Here is a 5,090-nt window from a genome sequence, read left to right on the forward strand (position 1 = left end):
ATGGGTGTTTATGTGTGCAAGTCATTGAAAGTGGCAGGACAGGTGGAGAGAGCAGTTGATGAAGCATATAGTGTTCTTAGCTTTATTTATGGCAGCATAGAGTACAAGAGCAAAGAGATGATGTTCAACTTACACAAGCCACTTATTACACCTCAGCAGAATATTATGTACAGTTATGGGCATCATATTATGGTAAAGAATACATAGAAAAAGAGTGCAGAAGCAATTTACAAGAATAGTTCCAGTAATGAGAAACTTCAGTTATGAGGATAGATCAAAAAAGATGGGACTGTTCTCACTGGAAAGAAGAAGCGAAGATGAGATTTGTTAAGAGGTTTTTAAAATCACAAGCAGACTGGATACAGTAGATAGGGAGAAACTGAAACTTGTAAAAGATAAAAGTATGAGGGGACAAATTTAAATTGATGTGCAAATGATGAAAGGCAATGTGAAAAAAATCTTTTTCACTCAGCGAGTAGTTAGGATATGGAAAGCAGTGCCTGGAAATGTGGAGGGGACAGGTTCAATTGAAGCATCCAAGAGAGCATTGGATGATTATTTGGATAGAAATGGTGTGCAGGGATATAAGGAAAGGCAGGTGATTGGCATTAAGTAATAGATCCATTACAGTGCGATAGGCTGAACAGCCTCCTTCTATGCCATAAGATATCTGGAATTTTTTTTATTTCTTAATAATTTGGAGACCTTGGAAGTGGATTGTTCGTTGAAAGTGGAATCACAGGTGGAAAGGGTAGTGAAGAAGGCATTTGGTACATGTGCCTTTATTGGTCAGTGCATTGAGTAGAGGAGTTGGGAGGTTCATTGTTGTAGCTGTACAGGGCATGGGTGAAGCCACTTTTGGACTACTGTGTTCAGTTCTGGTCTCCTTGCTATGGGAAAGATGTTGTGAAGCTTGCAAGGGCTCTGAAAAGATTTACAAGGATGTTGCCAGGTTTGGGGCTATAGGGAGATGCTGAACAGACTGGGGCTATTTTCCCAGAAGTACTGGAGTACAGTGAAAAAACTAGAGGCCATAGGTTTAAGGTGAGAGGTGAAAGATTTAAAAGGGACCCAAGGGGCAACTTTTTCACGCAGAGGGTAGTGCGTGAATGGAATGAACTACCAGAGGAAGCGGTGGAGGCTGGTGCTGGTACAATTACAACATTTATTTGGCATGTGGATGGGTACATCAATGGGAAAGGTTTAAAGGGGTATGGGCCAAATGCTGGCAAATGGGACTAGATTAATTTAGGATGGCTTGGACAAGGGTTGGACAAAGGGTCAGTTTCTGTGCTGTACATCTCTATGACTCTATAACTTAAAGTATACAGCATTATAATAAGTGTCAAATCACTTCACAAAAAAGTTATGAAACAAAGTGTGCCATTGGACCATTCAAGGCGGTATTAGACCAAAACCAAAACAGTGGCTTCTATGGAGCATCAAGAAAGAAAAGAAGATAGAGAAGCAGAAAAGTTTAGGTGTGTATCTCTAGGCAGCTGACAAATGGAGGGGGGTACAAAGAGTTGCTAGATTGAGTCCTAGGGATGAGAATGTTGATGAGTGATTGAATAGAATGGATCTTGAATGTATGATGTTTAAAAGAATGAGCAGATCTCATTGAAACATACAGGATTCAACAGGGTAAATGCTGAGAAGCTGTTTACAGTGGTTGAAAACTCTAGAACTGAGGGTGCTTAGTTTCAGGTTAAGGGGCCAGCCATTTATGATTGAGCTGAGAAGACATTTTCACTTAAACTTTTTAAATCTTTACTCCAGAGGTCTGTAGATACTAAATTTGATATTTTTGGAATCTAAGGAAATCATTGCTTTTGGTGAGTAGGTGAGAAAATACTGCAGAGGTCAAAAATCAGCTTAGATCTTAGGTCATGGTGCAGCAGCCACATGGCATACTCCTGCTCTATTTCTTAAGTTTACTTGGAGGGGAATAACCTCAGCTTCTCCACATAAATGCATTTCATCCTTGATGCCATTCTACTCAATTGGCCTTGCACCAGCTACTAGTCCTTCATGTCATTCCTAAAATGCGGCACACAAAATAGATCACCATACTGCAACTGGGATCCAAGCGGCTTAGAATAATTTTCTTCCTTTAGCACTCTACCTTGATTAACAAAGGTTACAAGTGTACAAAGCATAAATACACATACACATTGATAATTACAAGTTTTAAAATATCCTCATGGCTCTTGGCAGAAGCATAATCAGACAAAAATTGATAGCGAGCCAAAGAAGGGGCCATTAGGACAGGTGGCTAAAAACTCAGATAAAGAGGCAGATTTCAATGAACGTGAAGATTAGTTGGAGAAACCGAAGTTTTGGGAATGAATTCCAGAGTTAAGCATTTAACTAGGAATCAGCACGTTTTGTAAAACTCAAAGAGCTCTTTTTTAAAAAAGAGCCAATATATGGGAGATGCAAGATGAAAATTCAGCATTTCTAAACCCAATACTTGGCAAATTGCCTAGTATCTCTGGTAGAAGGCATAATTTGCATATATATGAAATAAAATGCATGCATTGAATTCACGTATCAGTGGAAAAAGAGAATCAATTAAAATTGAACTAACTTTGAATTATCAGATATTCTGACAATGACTTTGTCAGCAAAATAATCTTTAAAACAAACCAATATGAATTTCATTTAACATGTGCTAGTGATTCTTTTGATTAAAGAATATCTTTTAATTGCATATTCAGCATGCTTTTCTTTGAATATAGTTGCTAGGATCAACTATGTTCATAAGCATAAACCAGTTCCTCAAATCACAGGCTATTATTTACAACCAATGGTGTAGCTAAAGCTCTCAAACTGGTTTATTTAAAGCATTAGGATGTTTATTTGTTAAAATAATCATTTGAAACCATGAACTTCAGTGTAATGATTAGCCTTTTATTCCCAAAGTAAAAATATCGATCTTCTTTCTCCTGATGGAGTCATACCTAGCACAAAAGGCAGCAGTTGTGATTTTTGGAGGTTAGTTATCTCAGCTCCAGGACATCACTGCAGGAGCTCCTCAGGATAGTGTCCTAAGCTCAAGTTGCTTCAGTGACCTTCCATCCATAAGGTCAGAGTGGGAATGTTCACTGATGATTGCACAATGTTCAGTACTATTCACAACTTCTCAGCTACTGATGTAGTACATGTCCAAATACAACAAAACCTGGACAATATCCAGGAATGGGCTGGCAAGTGACAAGTAATATTTGCACCATACAAATGCCAGATAATGCCCATCTCCAAGAACAGAGAATTGAACTATCACCCCATGACATTCAATGGCATTGCCATCACTGAATCCCCCACTATCAACTTCCCGGGGGTTACCATTGACCAGAAACTGAGCTGGAGTAGCTATATAAATACTGTGGCCACAAGAGATCAGAGGTTAGGAGTCCACAGCAAATAACTCACCACCTGATTCCCCAAAACCTGCCCACCTTCTATAAGGCACAAGTGACTCTCTGAGCTGCCATAAGAAGCGGTAGAGGCAGGTAAAATTAAAACATTTAAAAGATGGACATATGTATAGGAAGGGTTTAGAGGGACATAGGCCAAATGCTGGCAAATGGGACTAGTTCAGATCGGGACGTCTGATCGGCATGGACGGATTGGACCAGAGGGAGTGTTTCCATGCTGTATTACTCTATGGTTTTAAGTCAAGATTGTGGTAGAATATTCCCCACTCGCCTGGGTAGTGCAACTCCAACAATACTCAAGAAACATGACACCACCCAGGAGAAAGCAGCCTGCGTGACTAGCACCACATCAACAAACATTATTCCCTCTGCCACCCACACTCAGTAGTAGCCGTGTGCACTATCGATGACTGCAGAAATTCACCAAGGCTTCTTAGGCAGCATCATCCAAATACATGATCACTACCATATCTAGAAGGGCAACGATAGTAGATACATGGGAAGACCAACATCTGTAAGCTCCTCTCCAAGCCGCTCACTGTCCTGAACTTGGCCATATGTTGCCAGTCCTACATTGCTGCTGAGCTCAAAATTTTTTCTTTCTTACGCCATTATGAGTCTGAGTCTGAGTCTAACCAAATGGACTGTACAGTTTTAGAACATAGAACAGTACAGCACAGTACAGGCCCTTCGGCCCATGATGTTCTGCCGAACTTTTACCCTAAACCTAAGGTCTATCTAACCTCCACCCCTACCTTATACTATCACCCATATGCCTATCTAATAGCTGCTTAAATGCCCCTAATAAGGCCAACTCCACTACCCTCTCCAGCAGTGCATTCCACGCCCGTACCACTCCCTACCTCTGACATCTACCACCACTCACTTTAAAACTATGCCCCCTCGTAATAGCTACCTCCACCCTAGGAAAGAAGTCTCTGGCTGTCCACTCTATCTATATGTCTGATCATCTTGTACACCTCTATCAAGTCACCACTCATCCTTCGTCGTTCTAAAGAGAAAAGCCCTAGCCCTCTCAACCTTTCCTCAAAAGACCTTCCCTTCATTCCAGGCAACATCCTGGTAAATCTCCTCTGCACCTTTTCCAACGCTTCCACATCTTTCCTGTAATAAGGTGACCAGAACTGGACACAATACTCCAGATGTGGCCGAACCAGGGTTTTGTATAGCTGGAGCATAACTTCACGGCTCTTGAATTCAGTCCCTCTGTTAATGAAAGCTAACACACCATATGCCTTCTTAACAACTCTATCCACGTGGGTGGCAGCTTTCAGGGAACTGTGGACATGAACCCCGAGATCCCTCTGCTCCTCCACACTGCCAAGAATCTTTCCGTTAACCCTGCATTCTGCTTTCAAATTTGTCCTTCCAAAATTAATCACCTCACACTTTTCAGGATTAAACTCCAACTGCCACTTCTCAGCCCAGCTCTGCATCCTATCAATGTCCCTTTGTAACTTAGAACAGCCTTCCGCACTATCCACAACTTGACCTACCTTCGTATCGTCCGCGAACTTACTAATCCACCCTTCCACTCCTACATCCAAATCATTTACAAGATAACTTTTTAAGCAAGATCATTCACCATCTTCTTCTCAAGGGCAATAAATGCTTGTTCAGCCTGTAAAG

At 41.1% G+C, this 5,090-nt stretch overlaps 1 protein-coding gene across 1 annotated transcript in view; it reads left to right on the top strand.

The window, feature by feature from the left end:
* LOC109913180 (clathrin heavy chain 1-like) overlaps positions 1–5,090 on the top strand; it is a 32,498-nt gene continuing 27,408 nt past the window's right edge. The window contains exon 1 of the mRNA XM_048612338.1: positions 1–192. Coding sequence (XP_048468295.1) covers positions 1–192 — 192 coding nt within the window. The remainder of the gene's footprint in view (positions 193–5,090) is intronic.

This window comes from Rhincodon typus, chromosome 26 (genome assembly GCF_021869965.1).
Source record: "Rhincodon typus isolate 14 chromosome 26, sRhiTyp1.1, whole genome shotgun sequence".
Taxonomy (NCBI): Eukaryota; Metazoa; Chordata; class Chondrichthyes; order Orectolobiformes; family Rhincodontidae; genus Rhincodon; species Rhincodon typus.